This window comes from Brassica napus, chromosome C6 (assembly GCF_020379485.1).
Source record: "Brassica napus cultivar Da-Ae chromosome C6, Da-Ae, whole genome shotgun sequence".
Taxonomy (NCBI): Eukaryota; Viridiplantae; Streptophyta; class Magnoliopsida; order Brassicales; family Brassicaceae; genus Brassica; species Brassica napus.
The window spans coordinates 43,724,892-43,752,148 of record NC_063449.1 but is presented as its reverse complement, the minus strand read 5'-3'; the positions used below and the strand labels follow the sequence as shown (position 1 = coordinate 43,752,148).

At 35.5% G+C, this 27,257-nt stretch overlaps 3 protein-coding genes across 3 annotated transcripts; 2 read left to right on the top strand and 1 right to left on the bottom strand.

Moving 5' to 3' along the window:
- Nucleotides 1–4,546: 4,546 nt before the first annotated feature.
- Nucleotides 4,547–6,841, bottom strand: LOC106376815 (receptor homology region, transmembrane domain- and RING domain-containing protein 2). Its single transcript, XM_022704850.2, has 4 exons — nucleotides 6,302–6,841; nucleotides 5,982–6,212; nucleotides 5,495–5,899; nucleotides 4,547–5,409 (listed from the first exon to the last, which is right to left on the bottom strand). The coding sequence occupies exons 1-4, from the start codon at nucleotides 6,444–6,446 to the stop codon at nucleotides 4,832–4,834; spliced, it is 1,359 nt and encodes a 452-aa protein (XP_022560571.2). The 5' UTR covers nucleotides 6,447–6,841; the 3' UTR covers nucleotides 4,547–4,831.
- A 2,718-nt stretch (nucleotides 6,842–9,559) lies between these two features.
- LOC106373757 lies at nucleotides 9,560–10,342 on the top strand. Its single transcript, XM_013813890.2, has one exon. The coding sequence runs from the start codon at nucleotides 9,560–9,562 to the stop codon at nucleotides 10,340–10,342; it is 783 nt and encodes a 260-aa protein (XP_013669344.2).
- Nucleotides 10,343–11,181: 839 nt separating this feature from the next.
- On the top strand, nucleotides 11,182–12,000 carry LOC125588553. Its single transcript, XM_048759958.1, has 2 exons — nucleotides 11,182–11,604; nucleotides 11,722–12,000. Exons 1-2 carry the CDS (start codon nucleotides 11,182–11,184, stop codon nucleotides 11,998–12,000), a joined length of 702 nt encoding a protein of 233 aa, XP_048615915.1.
- Nucleotides 12,001–27,257: the final 15,257 nt, after the last annotated feature.

The window sequence follows — 27,257 nt, the reverse complement described above, 5'->3', positions numbered from 1 at the left end:
ATCCATTGGTTTTTCTAGATAACATGGTAAGAGGAAAATATCATACATAAGTTGCTTCGCGCGGAAGAGTAAATATTTTTAATTTAATGTTTGGTATTTGTTTATATTTTAAAGTGTTTTGGTTTTCATTTATGGTGTAATATATTTGTCAATTTTTCATTATGATTATTATTATCTGTTTCTGTTTTGTTTTTATTGTTGACACAATTTCTTTCTCATATGCATATGACCATTTTCCTATGCGGTTATAGAAATGGGGCTAATGTGTTTATAATGCAATTTTTGTAAATAAAAATATAGGTAAAATTAATAAATCTTTAAAAGTTATGATGATGTATTTGATTTTAAAAAGTTTTCGATGGGGTGACAATCTAAGAAAATATTAAGAAAATCTATTTTCCTATTACATTATTAGTATTTTAGTGTATTTTTGTTATTGATGTTTATTTTCTAAGTTTGAGTAGATATTATTATATTTCTTTGCTTTCCCGTTTGGAAGTTTATCTACATGGCTGTTATTGTAATATATTTAGTGCAGATAACAATACAATAACTTTTAATATGGTGTGTAACATCTTTCCTAGTTATATATCAACACAAATATTAATTTATATTTTCTAAGAATAAACTGAACCAAAGTGTAAGTAATTTTATCAGCCATACATATTTTTTTGGTTGGCAAGATTGATTATGTATTTTTAATTATGTCATCTATATATATTTAAAAATCCCTTAATAAAATACATATTATGTTGTATCGAATAAAACTATTCAATGTAATCTATAATATATCAAAACTCTAAGACAATTATAATAACTTCTCTTTTTTTTTGTCACATTTACATTTAAAACAAATAATAATAAACATAACTTCAAAGTAAGCTAACCTGCGAGAAATATAAGTGATTGTTGTGAGATCTTTTATGAAGGTAGGATAAAAGAGAGGATGTGAAAGCATCAGAATAAAGTAAACGTAAACAAATCAAACTTCAATGCAGAAGGATGATTTGGATTACCTTATATATTGTATCCAAGATAAGTAGATCCAATTGTGCACCACCAGATTTTGATATAACTGTGTAATTCAAGGAGATAAGAGTCTGAGCTATCTTGTTTGATAACATCAGTAACACACACGCACACTCAACACTTTGTTGCACTTACTATACTCAATGCTTGAAAAAGAAGGAGATTACTTGGTTACGTGGTCACTTGCTGATGGAAACTTTAATGTCTTTACAGCTATAGGGAGAGAAGCATGTCCACGACTGTGTTTACCAATACCTACAAAGGACATATATATCATAAATCCACGAACCTCTACTATATCTAACCAAGGAAATATCAATTCTCTTGATACTTCATAAAGAGAAAATTGACATGCCTGTTACAACATACTGAGTTTTGCAGTTTTATAGAAAAAAATTTGACAGTCCATGCCTTCTACATCTAATCTACCACAAGGATCTTGTAATGCAGACCGCAAAGCTTCATTCTTTGACCTGCCTTTATTCCGGTGATACCAAACAATTCACTGGTTTGGTCGTAGTCATAATAGCCCCACTCGTTTACAAAGAAATCCTAATTTTTATCTTTCTCCTATCTAAAGAAATCCTTCAAAATTTTATGGACTTTCAACTCTTTTAAGGATTCATAGATGTATGTGATCATTCGGTAAGAATGTGATAACTGATAACTCACCAAAACGCCAGTTGTATCCTTAGAGTGAGATTCAACATCTCGATCTTAGCCTCCATCAATGAGGTTGTACACCTAAAAGCTAAAACCCATAGACCAAAACAATAGTTTAATGAGCACAACTACAAATTCTCAAACAGCCACACAAAACTATTAATGAAGATGTTTTACCGCAAAACAAAACTACAATCTTTCAATCAATCAATATGTGTTTGAAGCCGTTGGGACTGTGCATATTTATAGACACTTGGATCACCGTAGCCTGATACGAAGAACCATGTATCAGATAACAGAACCTGGCCTCGTGGTCTGGTGGTAAAGTAACCTCGGCTGAGGTGCATGCCATCACGACTTCGAGCCCCGACCACAGCGGATTTAACATCCCTTCCGTTGGGGCGCTGGACCCGTATCACATACGGGGACAGTTTGGAATGTGACAGCCCAAATACCAGAGTTATCAAAAAAAAAAAAAAAAATGTATCAGATAACAGCTATTCACAAAATCCATAATGTCAAACAGAAAAATTAAAAAATCATAAACTGACATACCTTGCCATCACGCAGAAGCATATCCACACCCATTAATTCACCCCTTTCTTTACATTCCAGACCTCCCAATCTCGTCTTGGCTACTTGTCTACAGCGGCCTCCCTTCAGTTAAGAGAAACGAATCTAGGAACTTGCAATTATCGGAAAGCTTGTTTGAGAAAGAACTCGAGCAATTTGTCGAGAGGACGTAGATAAGTTGGGAAAGAGGCATCTCAAAAGGTGTATATATCACTCAGTGAAGGTTTTAAACGATCAATGAAAGCATCAGGTAGTGGGATTAGTGGGTTTAGGTGATTGAACGTCGTAGCTACGGAATTGTTATTTTCCAGCGAAGGGAAAGGGGATCGTTACGTCTTTGGTTGCAGAGCTCGGATGATCGAGGTGCAAAGAGAAGAAAGGGTTTTTGTTTATATGGGCCCAAATAATTAGATCACTTAAGTCTAAATCCTAAGGCATTAAGCCTGAGATGGTGGGAAACGATAAAAGCTCTGGGCAAGAAAAATAAACTTCGACGAAACCGGGTTCAAACCCAGTTTGGAAAATAATTTTTGACGAATGATACCACGACACTTGTCTAAAAAGGCCCCAAGAAGGGAGAAAAGCTTACTTTATTAGTATATATATATATATAGATGTTTGAGAAATAATCATTTACAAACACTAAAATGTTGATATTCATTTGTTTAGTTGCAAGTTAAGAGAGACACACTTATTGTTGTTTCTAGATAATTGAAGTGTCGATTATAGATTAAAGATTTTGATATAAGAGCAACTTATCCATGGATTTCTTACTGCTCTTTCTACTCAATCTAAGATACGCAATCTTTACAATTACAGTATTCTCCTAAGTTACTATAACTACAGTTTCGGGATTCAGATTTCAATGGATATAATATATATCTTGCATTTCCGTAACACCACGAATTAAATCTCTGATGAAAGATATAAGGAGAGGTGTTGGATCACCGGTTACTTCTTCCCACATCTTATTTTTTTTCTTAAATTTCTCCAAAAAACAGATTTGCTTCTCATATAGAAATTTTTTCACTTTTTTTTTTCACTTGAACATAAGCTTTAAAAAGGATGATTTAAATGAGGCATATTTACTCATTCTAACATCCATGAATATGATTTAGTATAAACCTACCAGCCTATCCACATATTGTTATAACTTGTAACCAAATTCTGTTAATCATGTGTTAGAATTGGTTAAATTTGATACTCTGTGTAGGGGCTGAGTATCGTTACTCGTTATTCGCCTTAAACTCGTTACTAAACTCGTACCCGCCTTGAAAATTCAAGTACTTGACTCGTTACGCCCTGTTACTTGCCCAATTACTTGTTATTTGTTACATGATCTATTAAATAGTTGTTCATATTTGTTTTTTCTTTTACTTGCATTTAGAATTGGACACAAATACTCATTACTCTTCTTATACTTATTACTTGTTTCGTATATGATTTTTAAATATTTGTCGTCATCTAGTCAAGTATTATATAGTAACAATTATTAAAAATTTAGCTACATGACTTGTTATTATTACATGTTACTTGTTTAGAGAAAACATTTTTGTCATCATAAAAATTATGCAATGTTTATATATCGAAATATTCATATATTTTTTATTTGTCTTCTTTATAATATGAACAAATATTTGGTTTAAAGTAATTCACATGTCTATTTCTAATAGATTACCATTTAGTAATAGTTCTTAATTACTCAGAAAAACTCGTAAATAGTTCACAAGTACTCGTAAATAATTCACAAGTACTCATAAATAGTAAGTAATAGAGTGGGGTAAGTAACTTGTAAGTAATTCATTTTTGATCAAGTATTTGAAATAGCAACTACTCGTTTTTAACAAGTCAAGTATAAACTGAAAATTGTATTACTCGTACAACGCAAGTCAAGTCGCAATTACGCGCAAAATAGGGAGTAATCGCCTTGTGCCTGTGTATACAAATTCACACAACTTAAAAATATATGAATTTGTTGTAACATTTCAATTTATATATATATCGGTGCAATGCATATGCAGATGCTTAAAAAGGTTTTTAGTTACTAGTATCATCATGGCACACCTGTCTTTCTGGTAAGATCCAACGTATTTAAACATGAATAAACCCGAAAAATGATTTTCCATACCAAATGAGTAAAGACAAAAAGATAACGTGTTTTCACCCCCGAGCCAAGAACAAGTGTGAAAGACCCATTGACAAGAGCGTTTGGTTGGGACGTTTACCGCATAGTTCGTGTAACATGTTAAACTACTTTACCGTTAAAAACCCAACATTGAAATAAAACAACGAAAAGGTGTACCACCAGGTCCACCATATATACATAAAGCTCATGTTTCTACAAAGGAACCGAGTTTGTGTATAGTGCAAGTAGCAGTAGAATCTCTAAACCTTAACCCGAAAGATTGTTCATCTCAACCATAAGACTATAAGGCATATCATCACTACACACATGCACAAACACACACCATATCTCTCTTTAGTTAAAACTCAAATACAAAAAGAAAAAGAAAAATCTCATATGTCCTGTCCATTGAACCATAACCAGTTGGTTCAATGAACTTTTTCAACAGTCTGGCAGCGAGTTTGCAGAAGCATACGGAGAGAAAGTTCCTGCTGATTCACTGTAACGCAGAGGATTTAACGGATGATTCGATGACGACCCGATTAATCCAGGTGACGCATTGCTCGGGCTAGGCCTATACGGCGACATGTACCTAGCGTTGAGAGGCGACATAGCAGGGTAATTAAACGACTGTGGAGAAGCCATATACGATCTCTGCGACGGCGACGGAGAACCTCCTTGGTGTCTGAGATCCATTGAGCTTCGACTCACGGTTATAGGAGGAGATCTCCGGAGAGAGGAGGACCTGAAGGACTGTCTGATGTAGGAAGAGCTCGCGTGTGCCGGAGAGAACGAGATCGAAGTCGGTAAAGATCCCATGGAAGGACCGATCAGCATTGCTGACGATCTGAACGAAGAGAGCGCAGAGGAAGAGTGAAAAGACGAAGCGGCGGACGAGAGCAACGGCGTGCTCTCCGAAGCTGGCGGCTCCCCGTTGGCCGTTCTCGCGTCGCGTTTGCACACGGGGCAGAACGTTCTCCATGAGGTTAGCCACGAGTCAACACAAACCGCGTGAAACTCTGCAACACACAAACAGAGAATCAACACTTTGTTCTGGAACACAACATGTGCATTAGTTATTATTATTATTATTATTATACTCACTGTGACGGCAAGGCAAGACCCTGAGCTTGTCTCCGACGTTATAGTCTTCGAGACAGATAGCGCAAGTGAACGCAGTAGTGTTGTCTTCGTGCACCGAACTGAAGATTAGACTCGGCATTGCCTTCACCAAACGGCGACTCATTCCGTGAAACTCTCTGACTCTAGAGGACCGTGACGTTCGTCTTCTTATCCGATGCCTCCGGACGAAGAAACAAGTGGCGAGAACAGCTGACATTGCGAGCAAAGAGATGAACGAGACCGCCATGATGGACCAAGCAGAGTTCTCGAAGCTAGGAAGCAGCCACACTTTGGCATCAGACAAACCGGCGAACTCCTTTAACGCATCTCCTGTCTCCTTAGTAACGAAAACCGCATGAATCTTTATACCTCCCGAGTTACCTGCCACTGGTTAGAAAAACTCAAAACATTAAGACCAAACACATCACTGACAAGAATGGTTGTAAATTGTGATTATTATTATTATTACTTGCTATCAAGATTCCACGGTCTTCGTTGTCATGTATAATAGCAGCTTTGAAACCAGCTCTCTGGGCTTTTCTGACTTTATCTTCGAAACTACAACCTCCTCTAACAATCAACACAAAAGGGGAAGTACCATTCGAGCTCTGTTCAGGCTTATTTGTCAAGTCAGAGCAAGCGTCAAGAGGCTCAGCCACATAAAGCAATCCAATTTCACCAGCAGCTTTAACAGAGGGAGCTGCCAAAAAAAAACAAAAAAGGAAGAAACTTTACATCATTTTGATCGACTCAACGTTGACCCAATTCACTAAAGATCGTAAAACCGACCGAAGTTGGCTTCGATGTCGTCGAAAGAGCGAGTGATGTTGTTCCTGATGAGAATCACTTTGGCTGAGGTGAAAGAAGAGAGGGTGAGGAGGTGGAAGAGTATGAGGAGGAGGAAGACAAGAGCACGATTCGTCATCACCATCATCGTCCTTAATCTTCTTCTTCTTCTTCCTTCACAGATTGAAACAAACGGTGGAAAAAAAGATTTAATCTCTTTGCTGGGGAAAATTTGAACGCGATAAGGGATTTTTTTTTTTTCAGACGATTGACACGTCAGCTTCCATTAAGATAAAGATTCTAAACCATATCGGAAGATTTTTAAGGAAAGAAAGAGAGAGACTCAGATCGTTGAATTCGAAACTATTAGGGTTCTTGAGGACAGAGAGACAGAGAGAGAGAGAGGGAAGAACTAGAATTGTCGGAAGTAATTATCTGGAAATCTCTGATTCGAGCTTTGGTTAGGTTTTATTTTGGCATTTTTATTACAGTATTAATATTATTCGCATCTATCGGATAAATGATTGAAAGTTTTATTATTTCTGTGTAAAGACAGATTACACGGCGGTGACTCATCATGAAGTATCAGCTCGTGGTTTTGTTTTGTGGATCCACTGGTTCATTCGTTGGTTTACCATTACCACTCATTGATTACGCAACTTATTATTTCTTTTTTTTTTGTAGCTATTGCAATTTATTTAGAACACATTAGATAGCATACAAAACTATTTTATGATAAAAATAGTATGTTGAGTGAAAATTTCTCAAAATATTATTTCTTAAAAAAATAAAGTAATTAAATTACTGTAAATTTAAATTTTATTTTAACTTTTAAAAAAATTGTTTAAGTACTATAAGTTGTCCGTCCTTTTTTTTAAATACATTAATCAGAAGTAATTTAACATTTGAATTTAGAATTTACATGATTATTGTTTAGTGTATAGTATCCAGGAGGTAGAACTGAATTTATATTTTTTATTTATTAACTATTTTAAAACATTTATAAATAATTTATGAAATTAATTTAATATTTTTATCACAAATTCTGAAAATGATTAATTTAAAATTATCAAACTTGTGGTAAATTTTTTTAAAAAAAATCATTCTTCCTCCCCCCATAATATTTACTTCCGGAGGTTTTACTTGCATTAAATATATTGTTGAACAAACATAAAATTAAATATATCAATTGTCTGGTCACTCTCTAAATTTTAAAGAAACATGCATTTAGTCAACAATTCAAAATATAAGTATGAAAATTGTTTAAATATATATTCTTGGTTAACCATAAAGTTTTGAATCGAAATATGTAAATTTTTAATTATAAATCTATATATATATATGAATTTTTAACTTTAAAACCCCTCAACTAAGTTTGTTTTGGGTAAAAACCCCTCAAACTAAGTATTTAACGTAAAAGCGCTCAAACTAACTTTATTTAATGAAGTAAACCCTAACAGGTCATAATTACTAATACTACCGGTAACTCTTTAGTTTAGGAGTTTCTACATTAAGTAAACATAGTTGAGGGGTTTTACCATTAAAAATAAAAAAATCAAAATTTTATAATATTATCTAAAAATTAGTAACTTAAATTTTCAAAATTAGCATTTTTAAATTTTTTTTGTAAATATATGAGTTTGATGTGTTTTTAACATCAACATTATATATGTATAAATTAAAAATGTAAAAACCGAAAAAATATAACAAAAATTATATAAAGAATTTAGACGCAGTAAGACTTTCTTTCCTAACTACCGGATCAGACATATTCCAAGAGCACAAAATACTATGGCGGACAAGCTTGCAAGTGGTGTAAAGAGTTCTCCTTCAGCTATGTTATATGTCGATTCAATACTTTCGGTTTGGCTTTCTGAATCGTGCGGTTCAGTTAATTAGTTCTCGCTTATGTTGTCAAAAAATAGTTACTAATTTTTAAATAATATTATAAAATTTTGATTTTTTTGTTTTTTAAATTTTAATGGTAAAATCCCTCAACTTGTTTACTTAATGTAGAAACTCATAAATTAAAGATTTACCAGTAGTAAAGGTAATTATGACCTGCTAGGGTTTAATTCATTAAATAACGTTAGTTTGAGGTTTTTTTATTAAATATTTGAGGGTTTTTACCCAAAACAAACATAGTTGAGAGACAGTTTTAACGATAAAAATCCTATATATATTATTAGTTCTGTCTTAAAGCTCGGATATTTTCCTAGTTGAGATACTTGTTCCAAATACAAATTGATTATAAGATGAGCGAATTTAAATCACATTCGTTGTTCGGTAGGTTACGTAGTTGTTATATAGGTTACACAAGTTAAAATTGTCTCGGCGTTAGTACTATATCATCTGGTACTGGGTGCATGATAGGTGTTATCTTTGTTTCTAATTGAATAAACAGTCAACCTCTAGATGTGGAAGGTTGTACTAATATACTATATTTTGTAATTTTGAACTAATTTTCTGGATAACTCTTATATGTTTGTTAACTCTTGGAGACAACAGGACATTATGGTCCCCATTTCTATCACAAATATCATTTTAGTTTCAATAAATTATACACAAAAACCATAATACACATATGATTAGCTGTTTCTTGTCCTGATTTTGACTGTACTGTATTTATTCACTTATTGTTTGTTTGAAAACACACAACAACATTTGTCATTTCGTGTTACCGCCATGCTACGAGATATTACGGGTGTGATTGGTAAGAGCTGTGATTTCATTTTTTGGTCGTAAAAATATTGCTGTGATTTGTTTTGGCTTTGACTCTAGATTTTTAACTTTTAAAAGTTTTTAAATTTAGGTTGTATGAATTTGTCTATGCAGAACAATTATAAAGACATAAATTTAAAAAAGTATTGTGAACTTAAAAAAAGAATGCAAGCTTTAAAATAAATACAAATCAAGATTGGTGTAGATTTAAAGTTGTGGGTATAATTGTGGCAGTAGCCAATCACACCCTACATTTCAGCATTAGTCAAAAAAAAATATTACATTTCTGCAAAAAAAAGTATTGAGAATCTTTAAATGTTTACGAAACAAAATATCAAACAACTAACCGCTAGCATTCGTTTGTCGACAGAGAGAAAAAATATGACGGCTAGGGTTTTGGGTGGTGATTTCAGGGTTTTGGGTGAGGAAGTGCGGGATGAGAATATGGAGGAGATCGGAGAGCATGAGAGACCACCCGGAAATCCACCGGATGCTCCAGACTCTTGGGTGAAGAAGGTATTAGGGTGCAATGAATGAGGGATGCCTGTACCGGAGGAGATTGTGGACGAGTCTTTTGTGGAATCAAATCTGAAACTAGAGTTCCCGAATGGTGAGGATGGAGAACCGGTGATAATGATTGGAGAGGAGGTTTTGATTGCTATGAATGGTTTATGGAAGAGATGTATGATTGTTAAGGTCTTGGGGAGGAGTATCCCATTATTGAGCTTAAAGAGAAGGCTGAAGGAGCTATGGAAACCTGCGGGATCAATGTTTGTGATGGATCTCCCGAACAATTTTTTCATGGTTCGTTTTGGAGTAGAGGAGGAGTATATGAATGCGCTATCAGGTGGCCCATGGAGGGCTTTTGGGAGTTACCTTATGGTGCAAGCATGGACACCTGAGTTTGATCCGCTGAGGGATGAGATAGTTACGACACCGGTTTGGGTTCATTTAGCACATATCCCAGTTAATTTTTATCATAAAATGATACTGATGGGGATTGCCAAGGGGTTAGGAAAACCGATTAAGGTTGACTGCACCACGCTAAAAGTTGAAAGAGCTAGATTTGCGAGAATTTGTGTGGAGGTTAACCTTAATAAGCCATTGAAAGGGACAGTGATGATTAATGGTGAGAGGTACTGCGTATCATATGAAGGAATCTCGACGATCTGCTCGTCATGTGGTATGTATGGACTTCTAGCCTATTCATGCCCATGTAAGGTACTGGAGGAAACTCCTATAAATGCGGTTCTTCCAGTGGACATGACACAAAAGAATATGAAGGTTGCAGGTATGGATACAGATTTTATCCCAGTGAGATAGGCGAGGAAAGAAGAATGGGCAGAGAGGAGTTACACTGCGGAGTAATGAAAGTAGGGAGATGGTAGGAAATAAGACGTTGATCGGTAGTAAAAGTCGGGGGGCTCGTCAAGAGAGTATGTCAGAGGAGATAAGGGTTTCGAATAGGTTTGGAGGGTTGAATGTGGAGGAGGATATGGAGGAACAAGTGGAGGAGAGTGGGAATAGAGAAGAGAATAAAGAAAATGAGAATACTACTAATATAGTTTCTGGAGGAGCGAGCAAAGAGACTGGGAAGGAATTCTCGTTTGGAAAGAATGGGAACAGAGGGAACCAACAACCAGCTCGATTGGGTCCAAAAGATAAGAAGATTAGCAACATGAGAGGCCCAAATCCTTCTAAGACCAAACTGAGAAATGTTGGGCCTATGCGTGGTTTGGTGTTTGGCCCAATAAGTGGGGAGAGTGGCCTGTCGGCGAGAGGGAAGAGACTAGAGAAGGAAAATGTCGGCCGACCAGGTGGTGTTTTCGCAGGAGATGGGGAGCTAGACAGAAATGAGAAGAACTATGGGCATGTGTACGATAAAAGCAACACTCAGGAGCAACTTCAAGAGATGGAGAATCTGGAGTTGGATGAGGCAGAAGCTAGTGCGAGCCAAGGACGGGAAGTCCTGGAGAGTGTGGTGGCATAACATTTTGCCCCGGTGATCCTATCTATTGATTATAAAGATCTGATGAAGTGCATTCTGTGGAATTGTCGGGGGCAAATAAACCCCAATTTCGAAGATCGATTAGATATTTGGTGAAGAAGTTCAAGACAGATATCCTTGCTGTTTTTGAAACTCATGCTGGTGGAGAAGCGGCATGCCGGATTTTTCGTGGTCTAGGGTGGATGCGTGTGGCCAGAGTGGAGGTTTATGGCTGTTATGGAGGGAGGAGATTGGAGAGCTTGAGGTGGTTAAGTCGTCGGATCAGTTTATACATGCTCGAATCGGTAATGGAGCAGAGGTGATTAATCTGATTGTTGTGTATGCGGCTCCTTCACCGAGTCGTAGAAGTGGCTTATGGACTGCTTTAGAAGAAGTTTTGCGTAATGCGGAGGGTCCGGTGTTCGTTGGGGGAGACTTTAATACAATAGTGAGGATAGATGAAAGGAGTGGTGGGAATGGGAGATTGTCTGAGGATTCTCTAAAGTTTGGTGATTGGATAAATGATATGTCACTGATTGATATGGGATTTCATGGCAATCAATTCACATGGAAAAGAGGGAAAACTGAAAGCACATTTGTAGCGAAGAGGCTGGATAGAATATTATGATGTGCCCAGTCTAGACTCAGGTGGCAGGAGACAAGTGTGAGGCATTTACCTTTCTTAGCATCAGACCACACTCCTTTGTATCCACAGCTCACACCGGAGGTTAAGGGTAATGCACGTCGACGTCCATTTCGTTTTGAGGCGGCATGGCTACAACATAATGAGTTTCAAAACTTGCTAAAAGCTTCATGGGATCGTGATATTGATACAAGAGAGGCTTTGCAGAGGTTGGAAGTGACACTCCGAAAGTGGAACAGAGAAGTTTTCGGAAATGTCCAAAGAAGGAAAGAGGACTTGTTGATGGAGATTACAGAGATACATGACAAAATTGAGCAAGACCTCTCTGATGAGATCTTGGTAAAGGAGTGAGAGCTATTAAAAGAACTTGAGATCGTCCTCGAGCAAGAAGAAGTGCCCTGGTTCCAAAAGTCGCGGGAGAAGTGGTGTGTGCATGGAGATAGAAATACCAAGTTCTTTCATATGTCGACAATCATTAGAAGAAAGCGAAATCGAGTGGAGATGCTAAAGAAAGATGAAACTAAGTGGGTATCAGATGCAAAAGAACTTGAGAAGCAAGAGGTGGATTATTTCAGAAAACTATATTCTCTGGAAGACGTGGATACAGACATACAAATGCTATTGGAGAGGAGATTTGTGGGGCTTACAAGACAAGAGAAAATGGATCTTGACAAAACGTTTTCTGCGGAGGAAGTAGAGAAAGCGGTGAGAGCTATGGGCAGCTTCAAGGCACCAGGTCCGGATGGGTTTCAACCAGTTTTCTATCAGAGGTGCTGGGAGACAGTTGGTGCATCTGTGATCAGGTTTGTCTTTCTTTTCTTTGAGACGGGGAAGTTGCCGGAGAATACTAATGATGCACTCGTGGCGCTAATTCCGAAAGTGACGAACACCGATAAGTCTCTGCAACGTGTTGTTTAAAACTATCACGAAGGCCATGGTAGGGAGACTGAAGAGTATTATGCCTAAACTGATTGGTCCTGCTCAGTCTAGTTTCATCTCAGGTAGATTGAGTGCGGATAACATTGTTGTGGTTCAGGAAGCTGTTTATTCGATAAAAAAGAAGCAAGGCCGCAAGAGTTGGATGCTGCTGAAACTAGATTTGGAGAAAGCATATGATAGGCTGCGTTGGGATTTTCTAGAAGATACACTAAGGGCTGCTGGTTTGTCTGAGAATTGGGTCAAGAGGATTATGGAATGTGTGTCTGGTCCATCAATGTGTATTTTGTGGAATTGGGAGAAATCTGAGCCGTTTAAGCCATCAAGAGGACTGCGACAAGGTGATCCACTCTCCCCGTACATGTTTGTCTTATGCATGGAGAGATTATGTCAACTGATTGAGAAAGCAGTGGAGGATAAAAGATGGAAACCGATAAGATTGTCGAGAGGTGGTCCACAGCTATCTCACATTTGCTTCGCAGATGATCTAATCCTATTTGCAGAGGCATCGGTGACGCAGATTCGAGTGATCAGGAAAGTGTTGGAGAAGTTTTGTAAAGCCTCTGGTCAGAAAGTAAGCCTCCAGAAATCGAAGATTTTCTTTTCTAATAATGTCTCTAGAGGAAGAGAAGAGAGAATAAGCAGAGAAAGTGGTATTGCATCAACAAAGGAGCTGGGAAAATACTTGGGGATGTTGATACTACAAAAAAGAATTAATAAAGATACTTTTGGGGAGGTACTGGAGAAAGTAGCTTCACGGCTAGCAGGATGGAAGAAACAAACATTAAGCCTTGCAGGAAGGGTAACATTGACAAAGTCGGTTATGTCATCAATCCCGGTGCATACGATGAGTATGATTAGCATGCCAGTGGGTATACTGGAGAAGCTTGATAGCCTAGCGAGGAGCTTTGTGTGGGGAAGTGGACAATACTTAGTCTCGTGGGATAAAATATGCAAACCCAAGGCCGGAGGTTTGGGGATCCGGGTGTCGAGAGATATGAACAAAGCCTTGTTAGCTAAAGTGGGATGGCGTCTGTTACACGATACTGAGAGCTTATGGGCCAAAGTTTTACGAAGTAAGTACGGTGTGGGGGACATACATGACACAAATTGGATGGTAGGGAGTAGCTCTAGCTCGTCAACATGGAAAAGTGTGGTAATGGGGATAAGAGAAGTGGTTCTTGTGGGCCATAGCTGGGTCACTGGTAATGGGAGAAATATCAGGTTCTGGACGGATAGTTGGATAGCAGGCCAACCACTCATGACTGAAGTGATTGCAGGGCTTCCAGAAGGATATGAAGATATAACAGTTAGAGATATGTGGGGTGAAGGTGGAGGTTGGGATTTTGATAGAATTACCCCGTTGGTAACAGCTGAGAGAAGACTAGAGCTTATGGCAGTAGTAGTGGATATTATTACTGAAGCAAAAGACCGTTTGGCATGGGGGCAGACTCCGAATGGGCAGTTTACGGTGAAGTCTGCATACGCCTTGCTTACAAGAGATGGGAATCCAAGACCGCAGATGGGGAGTTTCTTTCGATCTATGTGGCGCGTTGTAGCACCTGAGAGAGTTCGAATGTTCCTCTGGCTAGTGGCAAACCAAGCAATCATGACGAATGCAGAGAGACATAGAAGGCACCTGAGTGGGACTGACTTATGCCAGGTCTGCAGAGGAGGAATTGAGACTATAATACATGTGTTACGTGATTGTCCTGCGATAAAAGGTATATGGGAGAGATTTGTTCCGTGAATGAGAAGAGATGCTTTCTTCAGAATGCAGTTACTGGAATTGTTATATAAAAACCTATGTGACAACAATGCATGTGGTGGTATTCTGTGGGCTACTATATTCTCTTTGACTCTGTGGTGGGGATGGAAGTGGAGATGTGGAAATGTATTTGGTGATACCCGATTGTGGAGAGATAGAGTCAAGTTCTTACGTGACTTGGCTAAGGGAGTTATAGCAGCGAATAGAGCAGAGAATGCTCACATAAAGGAGAGACATATGGTTGAGATAATGGTGGGATGGAAGCCACCTTGTGTGGGGTGGATGAAACTGAACACGGACGGGGCATCACATGGGAACACGGGGCCGGCGGCTGCAGGGGGAGCACTGCGAAACGGAGAAGGCGAGTGGTGTGGTGGTTTTGCGATTAATATAGGTAGTTGTACGGCACCATTAGCGGAGTTATGGGGTGTGTACTATGGTTTAGTGGTTGCTTGGGAGAAAGGGGTGAGAAGGCTGGAGGTAGAGGTCGATTCTATGATGGTGATGGAGTTTCTTACGATAGGGATTGGGGATACTCATCCGCTGTCTTTCCTGGTACGCTTGTGCCATGGCTTCTTGACAAGGGACTGGCTGGTCCGATTCGTTTATGTGTATAGGGAAGCAAACCGCTTAGCTGATGGTTTGGCTAACCTTGCATTTTCTCTTCCGTTTGGTTTTCATAGTTTTGTTGTGGCACCGATTGAGGTCGCTGTTTTAGTTCATGAGGATGTTGCTAGACCGTTGCGGCCACGACAAACTCGTCTTGTAAGCTGAAGTTTGGGTTTCTTTTTTAAATAAATTGGGAGTCATTCTCCCTTATTCCTACCAAAAAAAAAACAACTAACCGCTAGCGTCAATTTCAGTATACTGGACCTCTTTTGTCGAGCTTTTGCTTAGCATCGGCCTTAGCTAAGCCCATAATTACATGAATCATTGAACTGTGACATATAAAGGGTGTTAAAACGGCCCATCTAAAAACAAACAAAAGCCCATGGAGGTTGAGTATCCTCCATCCATCTTTCCACAAACAGGTAAAAGACCTCGTCGTTGATGAGGTGAAATTTTGGTTTCTCTTCTTTCGTTCCCAATGTGACAATATAACTCTTTGTAGTTTGCTTTCTGTGACATGATATGTAGTTTGATCAAAACTGATGTGGATTTGTGTTATAGTCAGGTTATTGACCACGTAAAATGATTAGTGTAAGTGTAAACCAAGCGAGGACGGTCTAGTAGTTTTACGGGAGCTTCGGTCTCAATAGGGATCCGGTTCGAATCTCGCTGGCCACTGTCAATTAACATGGATGAAATCGGCGGTCCTCCAGAATGTTTTCTGCGGAGGTATACTTAGGCGCTAGTCGGATTTCCTCGAGGGTATTTGTATACCTGGATCATAAAAAAAAAAAAAGATAAGTGTGCCTTGTAGGATCGGTTGATATCGTGTTTGCTGGCGTGTCTATGATTGGTCCAGTTTCTAGTAATTAGAAAATAACTTTGTAAAATAATTTTCTAGTTGTCTAGTTTCCCTTTAAGATCCGTGACCGTGTCCGTGCTTAACAAACTAGTAAAGATTTGGATTCCTCCAATGTCTACCCGATACATTTAACTGGATCACTAACTATAACTTTTTGGAACCTTTTTGTGTGATGTGATCGATAAAGAATCTCTTAAGAGTAACTTTTTTCTTGCCAAGAAGTGAGATAAATTTTTAGCAAAAAAAAGAAAGAACCTCTTAAGACTGCGGCTTCTGGTTCGACACTCTTGGGCTTACACACTCTATACGTGTGCATCCCATATGTGTGACGTGTGTTATAAGCCTAACGTGGGGCGATCTTTGATCACATTTACATGTTATCGGACGATCTTTAAATCATTATGGTATTAAATTTTGATGTTTAATTTTTGTCACACTTAAAGCAAAGCATTTATATACCCATTCATATTGCATCTCAATATAGATTTCTCCATTTCGTATAGTTAGACGTTTTAAGAAAATAAGTCCACAATCTATATATAGTGTATTTCTATACAAAACTTTTCGTATCGTTTTTTTATAAATCCTTATTACTCTGAGTTCTATTGGATTGACACATCTAATAATAATTATAAATGACAATGAACTAAGTATTACAAACAAAATAGTTATTAAAATATTTAGTCTAGTGGTTTATGCTTATACAAACAAGTGACTTGATTTAGTCTCGTTAAGTATTATCATCTAAATTCGAATCCGTATGTAAATTTAAAAAAAATATAGAACATGTTCATCTAGAAGATGCATCCAGATCTAGAAGATGCATCCAGATGGTTCATCCAAATGTCTTATCCAAATGTTTTATATAGGTGTTGTTCGTTTTTTTCATTTCGTCCATACAACCATATGGATCATCAGAATACAGCTATGTTCGTTTGTTTTTCATTTTTTAACTTGCATCTGCATCCAGATGTATTTGTTAATAAAATGACTAAAATATATTTTTTTATGTTTCGGCGGAAAAATAGCATTTTTACGGTATTGGCGGAAAATATTTTTGCGGTTTTTGAGGAAAAATGTGTTTTTGACGAAAAAGTGCATTTCTGTGGTTTTGGCAGAAAAATACATTTTATGGGTTTGGCAAAAAATATGTTTTGTGGTTTTGGCGGAAAAAAATACGTTTTGCGGTTTTGGCAGAAAATGTGTTTTTGACGAAAAAGTGCATTTTTGCGGGTTTGACAGGAAAAGTTTTTTTCGCGATTTTGACGGAAAAAATGCATTTTTGCGGTTTTGGTGGAAAATATTTTTCGCGGTTTTGGCGGAAAAATACGTTTTTTCCAGTTTTGGCGGGAAAATACGTTTTTCCAGTTTTGACGGAAAAATGCGTTTTTCGGGTTTTGGCAGGAAAATACGTTTTTCGGGTTTTGGCGGGAAAATGTGTTTTTCGGGTTTCGGCGGGAAAATGCGTTCTTTCGGTTTTGCAGGAGAAATTGCGTTTTTCTAGTTTCTGCAAGAAAATGATTTTTTCGGTTTTGGCAAGAAAATGCATTTTTCTGGTTTTGGCGGGAATATTGCGTTTTCCGGTTTTGACGAGAAAATTCTTTTGTGGTTTTGGCCGGAAAATGTTTTTTTTTTGGGGGTTTTCGTGGGATATGCGTTTTTTGGGTTTTGGCGGAAAAATGTGTTTTTCCGGTTTTGGCCGAAAAGTGCGGTTTTACTGGTTTGGCCGAAAAGTGTGTACTTATGGAAATGTGCGTTTTAAGTTTTTTTGCGGAAAAAATATTTTGCGGTTTTGGCGGGAAAGTGTCCATTTTTTTGTTTTAGCGGGAAAATGTATATTTCAGTTCTGGTGGAAAAATGTATATGCAAAAAAATAAATTTACGGTTTGAAAATAATATTTTGATTTTAAAAAGTTATTTTTGTCATTTATCATTTTGGACTGATTCAGATGCATCTGCATCCATCAAAACTCACTTTCATTTGAGTGAGAATTTGAGATGAATTTTTAAAAATTCAGCTGGGTGATCCAACTGGATGTTATAATGCACAAAACGAATATCGATTTGCATCTTCATCCAGATGAATCAGCTCGGTGACCAAACCAACAGCACCCTTATATAGTTATTTGAAATTAACCGACCTAGCTTCTTTGTTATCACTATCGAGACTAGAGACGCATACATAAATGTATCCAATTCAAGACTAGAGACGCATACATAAATGTATCCAATTCAAGATTACTAACACTATTAAATAATCACCGGCTTGTGTCGTAGAAAATACTCCTTAGTGACAGAATAATATCAGCTTGTTTGTCGCTCAAGACTCTTGATTAAAACTGTGTTATTTTCGGATTTGATGCATTCACAAACTAAATGGACTCCGATTCGTATGCTCGATCTACATCTATCTATAATAATAAAGGAGACTTTTCTCCCTCAGATGCCACATCAGATTTAGAGAAAGAGCAAATCATTCCACTATCGATCGAAATATTTAAATGTACGGGTTATCTTGCATTTGGGCTTTTATAATGGAATGTTAGTTGACGGGCCCAGTTAGAAATTTGAAAGCTCGGGACCAATTAGGTCAGCAAATCCAATGTCTCCGTCGTCTCCAATATCCACCATCGCGTTTGAGTAACCGAAATTATATGCTGAACCTCCACTATCTTCCGATTAATTGTTAGCTGTTAATATTTGCCGCAGAGTTTACTTTTACCAAAACCATGAGCATTGGAATCTAAGAAGAGGAACTGCACAGTACAGAAGCAATTGAAAATAAGTATATTTTGTTAATTTTGACTGCAGCGATCCAGAAGTTGAAAAAACAATGTATACAACTTTTAATAAAAGTTAACAAAGGCTCTTGTGAAACAGCTTGCAATCTATATTAGCAGAAGCTTCCCTAATTTAAATTGTATTTTTGACCATAAGAATACCAGTACATAATCTTTGAAGAACTCGTTGGAGTTCTTTACCTTCTTGCCATGCATGTCCTACACATACACCTACACCTATATGTTGTATGTATATCACGACTCTGTAGTTGAGTGGATAAGGATGCTTGGCTGCAAAATTAAGTGAAAGGAAAAATAAACATATGAGTTTAGAGACAATTGAACTCCAGCAATCTATAATAATAAAGGAGACTTTTCTCCCTCATATGCCACATCAGATTTAGAGAAGGGGCAAATCATTCCACTATCGATCGAAATATTTAAATGTACGGGTTATCTTGCATTTGGGCTTTTATAATGGAATGTTAGTTGACGGGCCCAGTTAGAAATTTGAAAGCTCGGGACCAATTAGGTCAGCAAATCCAATGTCTCCGTCGTCTCCAATATCCACCATCGCGTTTGAGTAACCGAAGTTATATGCTGAACCTCCACTATCTTCCGATTAATTGTTAGCTGTTAATATTTGCCGCAGAGTTTACTTTTACCAAAACCATGAGCATTGGAATCTAAGAAGAGGAACTGCACAGTACAGAAGCAATTGAAAATAAGTATATTTTGTTAATTTTGACTGCAGCGATCCAGAAGTTGAAAAAAACAATGTATACAACTTTTAATAAAAGTTAACAAAGGCTCTTGTGAAACAGCTTGCAATCTATATTAGCAGAAGCTTCCCTAATTTAAATTGTATTTTTGACCATAAGAATACCAGTACATAATCTTTGAAGAACTCGTTGGAGTTCTTTACCTTCTTGCCATGCATGTCCTACACATACACCTACACCTATATGTTGTATGTATATCACGACTCTGTAGTTGAGTGGATAAGGATGCTTGGCTGCAAAATTAAGTGAAAGGAAAAATAAACATATGAGTTTAGAGACAATTGAACTCCAGCAATCTATAATAATAAAGGAGACTTTTCTCCCTCATATGCCACATCAGATTTAGAGAAGGGGCAAATCATTCCACTATCGATCGAAATATTTAAATGTACGGGTTATCTTGCATTTGGGCTTTTATAATGGAATGTTAGTTGACGGGCCCAGTTAGAAATTTGAAAGCTCGGGACCAATTAGGTCAGCAAATCCAATGTCTCCGTCGTCTCCAATATCCACCATCGCGTTTGAGTAACCGAAGTTATATGCTGAACCTCCACTATCTTCCGATTAATTGTTAGCTGTTAATATTTGCCGCAGAGTTTACTTTTACCAAAACCATGAGCATTGGAATCTAAGAAGAGGAACTGCACAGTACAGAAGCAATTGAAAATAAGTATATTTTGTTAATTTTGACTGCAGCGATCCAGAAGTTGAAAAAACAATGTATACAACTTTTAATAAAAGTTAACAAAGGCTCTTGTGAAACAGCTTGCAATCTATATTAGCAGAAGCTTCCCTAATTTAAATTGTATTTTTGACCATAAGAATACCAGTACATAATCTTTGAAAAACTCGTTGGAGTTCTTTACCTTCTTGCCATGCATGTTCTACACATACACCTACACCTATATGTTGTATGTATATCACGACTCTGTAGTTGAGTGGATAAGGATGCTTAGCTGCAAAATTAAGTGAAAGGAAAAATAAACATATGAGTTTAGAGACAATTGAACTCCAGCAATGGTTGAAATCAAGAGATGGGTAAAGTATAAACCTCAGCAAATGCGACCTGAGCTAGGAGTTATCGCACACTTGGTAACTTAATGTAATGACATCTGTTTCTCAAAAAAAAAAAATTGTAATGACATCTTAGACATGCAAAATGCACTTAGAAATAATGATTTCACATAAAATTTAGCTAACTTTTTTGAAACCAAAATTGATATCAAAAATAACGTCTAACAAATGTATATACTAAAAGAGACTTACCCTTGGTACAAGTTTCCTCTGAAAAAGATCCTATAAATGTGTTTCCATTTTGACAAACACATGTACGTACAGGTAAGCAATGAAGGTGTTGATAATCATTCACAGAACGTTAAGAGAGAACTTTAAGAGATGGTGATCCTATATTCATAGAAGATCTTTTAAATTACACTCACGGAAGACACATTCTCAAGATTTCTAAACTCAAACTTCAAAGACGATACATGCCCTCTTGGTAAACTGAATCATCCCCTATAGATATGCATTTATCTCATCATCTCTTGATTATCATATTTTTTCTTATGCAGCCTGGGATTGCTCTGCTTGGGATAGAACTTACACGCTCTTTCTCGAAGAGCGGCATGAATGTTATTATGTTTTAAAGTATGATATAGAGGCAGAGCCTTTGGCAGGAGCTTAAGGTGCAGCTTCCAAGGTGATAACAATCCCGGATATGATATACATGGAACGTTTATGTTGATCACACTATTATATGGTTCATGCACAGGGGATGATAACAATCGTGAATATGATAGACCTGAAGCTAGGGCTGTTTCATCTAAACCTTTGAAAAGATTGTCCAAAATAGTCCCAGCTACCTGTGCTGGGATGGCTTCTTCTTGAGATGCAGAAAGATCAACAGCCTCTAACAGTCTCATCCGTGTTGAACCTGTGCATGGTGCAGATGTTCAGGAGGAAGGGCGCAATGGCAAAAAGCCATGCAAGGCTTAGCTTCCCAGCTTAGGAATGGGCAAGACCAAAGCTGACAACTGCTCACCCATAGGTTTTTTTATCTACTCTTGCGCTCAAAAAAATTTGACTAGGATTAAGTTTCGTTCTTGAATCATGTCATTGTTGGTTTTTTATCTTCACATTTTGATATCTTCATCACTACGTAACTTATTGGGTCCATTCTTTTTCTACAAAATTGTGATCCATCCAACTAGCCAATTTGTTTAGTAAATAACACCTCCTGACTTTTCTTACGTGGTTGACACCACAATCATATACAAAACCATTACCAGCCCAAAATTTTTAATTGTAAGATATTCTGCGTTATGGTATCCTCATGATCAAACCGATAAAAACGAGGTTTCCAAGTTAATACGATCTTTTTAAAAAAACACAAGGAGCTTAATATAACTCAGTATCTAAGGAAGTTTAGCTAATCTCAATATCTAAGGAAGTTTAGTACCTTCAGTGAAAAAAAAGTCCTTCAATGATAATTAAATTTGTAAAGCCTTAATGGGCTCCACAAAAAAAATACGATGTCTGATCAACTCAACTGATTACCGGAATGTCAGGATCAGTTTTTTTTGTTTGGTAAAAGATGTCAGGGTCAGTTGTTTACCATTTCTTCTCACCTCGATCGAACTGACGTGTTGTCTCTCCGGTTATGTTCTGTCAAAGGATTGACTAGCTTGAAAGTTTGAATTACTGTGGTCTCTCCTTTAAAGTGTCTGTCCGGCTACGTACAGAGTTTTTTTCGCTTAACAAAGTTTTCCTACATTAAGCTAACAGTATCGGCTTAAAGTTTTGTTTAGGCTACGTCCAAGCAGTAATATTTAATTCTTGGGTTTATTATTCCCGAGCAGCAATTAAAAAAAAAATTCAGCCACAACTTAGCACCTTACATTACATTAGCTTTAACAAATTACTAGATTTTGACCCGCGCTTTCAAAACGCAAGTTTATTTTCCTTGAATTTTTTTTTAAAAAATTTAAAAATATTTAATAAATGTCATATTTTCATATATTTGTGTTTTATTTTATAGAAGACTTAAACTTTTTATCTTTTGATCCGCGCTTTAAAAGCGCAGAATAATTTTCCTTTTAAAATTTTATTGAAAAATATATTTGTAAAATGTAATTTGTTTCGTAGATTTTATCTTTATTTTATAATATAATTGTGTTAATATAATTGTGTTAATATAATTTTGTTGATTTTATATTTTTTTGTTTTTTTAATGATTATCTTTGTTTATTATTGGAATAACATTACATCATGTTTTAAAAGGTTTCAAATCTTACTGCGTATGGAATATAATATAGGAATTATATAGATTAGAGCGTGTAATTAATATATGTAGTGTTGCCCAAGTTATTCTTTAATATGTTTATTAGAGTTTAGGAATTTGTTAAAATATCAATTTCTAATTTTTTAAACAATAATAATATATAAACCATTGGTGATAATCGAAATAGGAAATTAACTTAAGTTTTTTTATTATTTTCCATTGATTAATCAAACTAAGTTTAATTTGTTTGTTCCTACTTTAATATTTTTGTATTCTTCTCAAATGAGATTCGGAAAAAGTTCGTGTTTGTTTGCAGTGCCTAGAATTTGATATTTTTCTGAAACAGTGAAACCACGATGATAATAAAAGCGTCTGTTATACGTACGACATGTCCACCAATACATTGTTCTTAATGAAAACCTGAGAGTATACATCTGTAAAAACTGACTAATCTCCCCATCAAATTTCCATGGAATCTATCCAGAGAACAAACCTCTGCCTCATAGTTCCTGTTCCATTAACAACCAGGCTCCATCTCCCTTTTATAGTTAACCCCTTGAACATCTTGTTAACATTTTGTTAACATCTTATTTTCTGCAACAACGGAGAATTTTTTCTCCATACTCTTTGCCCATTTAGTTTACTATTTTTTTCGCTATTTAATTAGTAAAAGGTCCTTCCAATGAAATATGAATACATAAATACAACCCGCAGTATATTTCCTTCTTATCATAATAAGACTTGGACTGAAAGATGCATTCTTTGATTAACCAGCCATATTATACATAACTATGTTCAAAACTCGCAAAACCGTACAACACGATAAACAACCATCAACCCATAATAAGGACCTCCCATAAATTATTGCATCCCATAGACCTTTGATAGTTGAGAAACCTATTGAATGAAGGGTGTATGTACCATGTATCCATCAAAAACTCATGTAATATATACCAAGATAGACCACCCGATTTCCTTTCTTGTACTTCCTTTGAGATACTATGTATCCACAAAAACCTGGGACCTTCTAGTTTTTTTTTTGCAACCTCTTGTTCCTTGTATATATGACTCTACATCCCGCTTAACTTGAACCCCCAAGACCCCATGAACACATGTAAAGTGTTTAATAGAATAAGAGAAAAAGTACCAACCATAGCGAATCAAGTGAGAGAACTCTATATGCTTGTAAACACCAGAGCCACGAGAAAAGGTTATAAGACCTAAACAGTCACACTAATCCTGAAATGTCAAAAGCCTACCAACCTTGTATTATCTACTTGATAAAGCTGTAATGACTTTACAAACTTTTGTGTTAAAAACCTCAAACAAATATCCAATAAGCTAAAAAAAGAACTGAACAGAAGAAAAAAAACTCAAAAGAAACCAGAGAATCCAGTTCAATATTCCAAAACCTTGAAAACAGAATAGGAAAATTATTTGAACTTGGACTCAATGGCCCAAAGGAAAAAAAATGTGAGAATTGGATATGATTTCTTAATCGGCACAAATGGCCCAAGAGAGATCTGATGTGGACAGTGGGTTGGATCCGAAAAAATGGTCCAATATAGATGTGTTATTAATATTACTTGATTGTCCTTAATGAAACATGCAATGTTAGTAAAGAAAGGGCAGACTAAGATAAAAAAGACAATAGAATCCTGCTTTAATAGTATAGATTCCCAACAGTTTTTAAACGTCTGCACTACAACAAATAAAACAACCTGCCAGACTTCTTGATCTCAGCACAGATTCACTTGAATAATAATACGAATATGGTCATCGTTCAAAATTGATAATCTTGGTTATATATATGCACTTTTATATATAAAAGTTCCACTCGGTCCTACATCTATTTTTGATGTAATTGCACCATCTATCTTGGTTATTTATAAACGAAAAATTTTCAAACACCCGTGAAAGTTATGAATTCAATGGTTCTAAAACTAAAATAAAATTTTGATTGGTAATCCATTGAAGAATATTTAACCAAAACTTATATAAGTGAGATAAAAGTTTATTTAGATCACGGGTCCAATTAGTTGAGTTATAAATGCAAAACATTTGTTGTAAGAAGTTATTGTGTATTTTTTAGTGATTTAGTTGTAAGTTTTTTTATGTAGAGAATATTATAACATTTAAACCGTTGCTTTTTGAAAGAAAAAAACATTACGTAAGGCTGTAGATTTAGGAGGAGGGTCCATTATACTACTTAGAGACTAATTGGAAACAAAGCTATAAAAAGTAGTAAGCGAGATGAAGCTTTTCTATAGTCCAATCAATCAAACAGCATAACTAAAATGTAATTAACTTTTGTTCATTTTGTTCATCATCTTATATATTTTTTCCAATAAAAAAATATTAAAATTTGTATACTGAAATTCAAAATCCGTAAGACAAAAACATTGAATAATTAAAATAATTTAAATTTTATAATTATATATCTACTTATATTTTATAATAAATTATACTATTTATATATTAAAATAAACATACAAAATATATAATTACAATTAAAATTTAAACAAAAAATCTCGGGCGTAGTCCGGGCCAAACCCCTAGTTGCATATATAGTATATTGTTTTCCATGTGCGAATAGGATAGGACATAATAGTAGATGCTGATAATGGTGTCTTTAGTCTCAAGCTACATATCAATCACTTATAGACGATAGTGGTCCATCTTGTCTCATCCCATACTCATTTATTATGTTTAATTATGCACATGTCCACGCTCACACATATATGTAAGTGCTAGATATTTACATATACATACGTGTATTAATCACTGCTTAATCTAAATTCTTTTTTTTTTGGGGTCAAATGCTTAATCTAAATTCAAAAATCTGAAATGAATAAGTTACATAAATAAACTTACATATGTGATGATTTTTCATTAAATGTTGAGGAGACGGCAAATTAAAATGTGCTCTTGATACATTTTTGTTAAAATGTTTTTGTTTTAAAGCTAGTGCTATAATATTTGGACTTGAGTCAATAATGTAAAAGTACACACGCGAATACAAGGCAGACAATGATGAAAAGCAATGTTCATATTAAATTGTTTCTACTAATATTATTAGAAGTTGGTCATCATTTATATCCCACGTAACTTTAGGTTCTTTGGTTCCCCACTAGTATCTTTCAGTGCTCCAACTCCAAACTTAGAATTAACGAAAACAGGTAAACGAATTCACTAATTAATAATTCGATTCTCTTACATATCAAACTACTTTTTCGTGTGAATATCTTAAACCTAGTTGTGGTGTGTAAGAAAAGTACTTACACTTCACCTATAATAAAAAAAAAAGTTATTCCCTTCGAATATTCATACATTCTGTATTATACATACAGGTGTATTTATTTTTGTATATTGGATTTATGGATATTCAATATGAAAAACTATTCATATATTTAATAGTTCTGTATACTTTATTCACTCCTATCGATCATTAATATTTTTCAGGTTATATATCGTGACAAATATTTTGCTATTTAGTTCAAAATTTTCACTATGTAGCACCAAATGTCTTTTTTTTTTGCTAAAAATGTATAGCACCAAATGTCCATTGTGGGAATATCCCATACCGTATGTATTTTTTAATTCTGAAAAATATGTAACTGTTTTGAAGTGTTAAGAAGATGATTTAAGACTTTTAAGCGTAAGAAAAATAGTCGATATCTTTTAATTTCAAGGTGTGGGTATTTGTGAGTCGGTACTGACCTTGCACTATGATTGATACGAATATGAATTAAAATACAAAGAGAAGATAAAATGGAACGATCTAAAGATAAATAAAAATTAATATTAATCTGTACGCTAAACCAAACAATTTGATATAAACAGTTCCTAATCTATCTTAATAAGTTTGATGAAGACATGTTAACTACAGCGTGGGACATAATGTGAACGAGTACTCAAGTATTACAGGTACAGAAACAGTATTTTGAATACTATATATGGCATGATATTTTTCCCCATCAATTAGTGTTTTAAAAATTTGAAAATCAACATTCATAATTGATTGATAATGTGGTGTGAATTGGATTTTCATTTTTTACATGGATTTTTTTTTTTTTTTTTTTTGCAAAATACATGGAATTTATTTTGATATCCAAATAAAGGAAAATGGAGTCAGTTAATCCCAAACAAGTAATAATAGTATCTTTATAAAAATAAATAAAGAATTTCCATATAATAATTTTTCATTCATCTTAAAAGGTATAATATACATAGTCTACATAATATTATTTTCTTCTAATAATTTTAGATGCTTAAGAAATTTTTCTTATTTTATTTTATAACATTTTATGCAAAGTTTTAAAATTATTTTATCTTTATGACTATCTATATTATGCATTATATATTATGATTAATTAACATATTCTATTAAATATTAAATAATTTTTCGCTATAGAAGATCATTTATATGTTTTCTTTGACTCTGTGCCAAAAATAGCAGTACATAATACAATAGATAAATTTTAGAGCATTAACCACAATGGTGAAGTGTTTGGTGAAGTGTTTGCATTAGATTTTTAGACGGATAGTATTTATATTTTTTTTGTATTTATATTTTAGCATAACTGAATTG